Here is a 1052-nt window from a genome sequence, read left to right on the forward strand (position 1 = left end):
AATAATAATAATAATATAAATAAAAGTTAAAAGTTAAAAATTAAAATAAATAATATATATATATATATATATATATATATATATATATATATATATATATATATACATGTAAAATCGAAAAACGAAAAACAAAATTTAAATAGTAGGTAAAGAAAAAATCGTTTTTTTTTTTAGAGAAAAAAGTAACTTACAATAATTTGCCTGTACATGATCACCATCGGTAACTTTACTACTGGATGTGCTACGTTTCTTGGATAATACAACAGATGCTGAAACGGTTGTATGGAAATTAACTTCGTAATTATGATTCTCATAGTTGGCCGATGATGGTGATGATGACTTTGCTACTGATACTGATGTTGATGTTGATGATGATTTCGTTGATGATGATGATGGCGATGATGATGGTGATGATGATGATATTTCATTCTTATTATCAGTAATATTATTGATATTGTCACTAGTATTGATACTATCTGGTGATTTATACCCGATAACAACCGTTGTTGTATCATCATCCGTACTTGTTAATACTTCTTTTACTGGCATATTGGTACCATATAAACGAAATGTTACAGTATTATCTTCCTCTTCCTCTTGTACTATACTATCCAATTTATAAAACATTGACATTTTTGTTATTTGATAATTACAATTTAACCGTTTATGATATGATTGTATAAGTGGGTTAATAATTCTAACGGTAGCAGTTGAAGCAGTAATATGAGTTTCAGTAGTAGGAGTAGTAATAGCAGCACTATTTGTACAAGTATTAGTAGTTGTAGTAGTAGCAGTATTAGCAAGATTAGTAGTAGTAGTAGTAGCAGTAGTAGTAGTAGTAGTGATAGTAGTAGTAGTAATCGTAGTTGTAGTAGTGGTAATGAAACAATTAGAATAACTACGATTCTGATAATGAAGACATTGATAAGGCCATAAATTTGATAGAAGTGAATTTCGTGAGAAGTAAGATATTGTTGGATAGTAATACTTCAAAAATGAATGTATAGTAGAATGGAATAAAATGGAAGTATTTGAATGTATATTATGTAAAT

General features: G+C 27.6%; 1 protein-coding gene across 1 annotated transcript in view; it reads right to left on the reverse strand.

Moving 5' to 3' along the window:
* Window positions 1-665, reverse strand: part of LOAG_18601 (AGC/PKA protein kinase) — a 14002-nt gene extending 13337 nt beyond the window's left edge. The window contains exon 1 of the mRNA XM_020451263.1: window positions 192-665. Within this exon, the coding sequence (XP_020304970.1) occupies window positions 192-633 (442 nt within the window). The 5' untranslated portion in view covers window positions 634-665. The remainder of the gene's footprint in view (window positions 1-191) is intronic.
* Window positions 666-1052: the final 387 nt, after the last annotated feature.

The sequence above is a fragment of the Loa loa genome (assembly GCF_000183805.2).
Source record: "Loa loa unplaced genomic scaffold supercont3.393, whole genome shotgun sequence".
Taxonomy (NCBI): Eukaryota; Metazoa; Nematoda; class Chromadorea; order Rhabditida; family Onchocercidae; genus Loa; species Loa loa.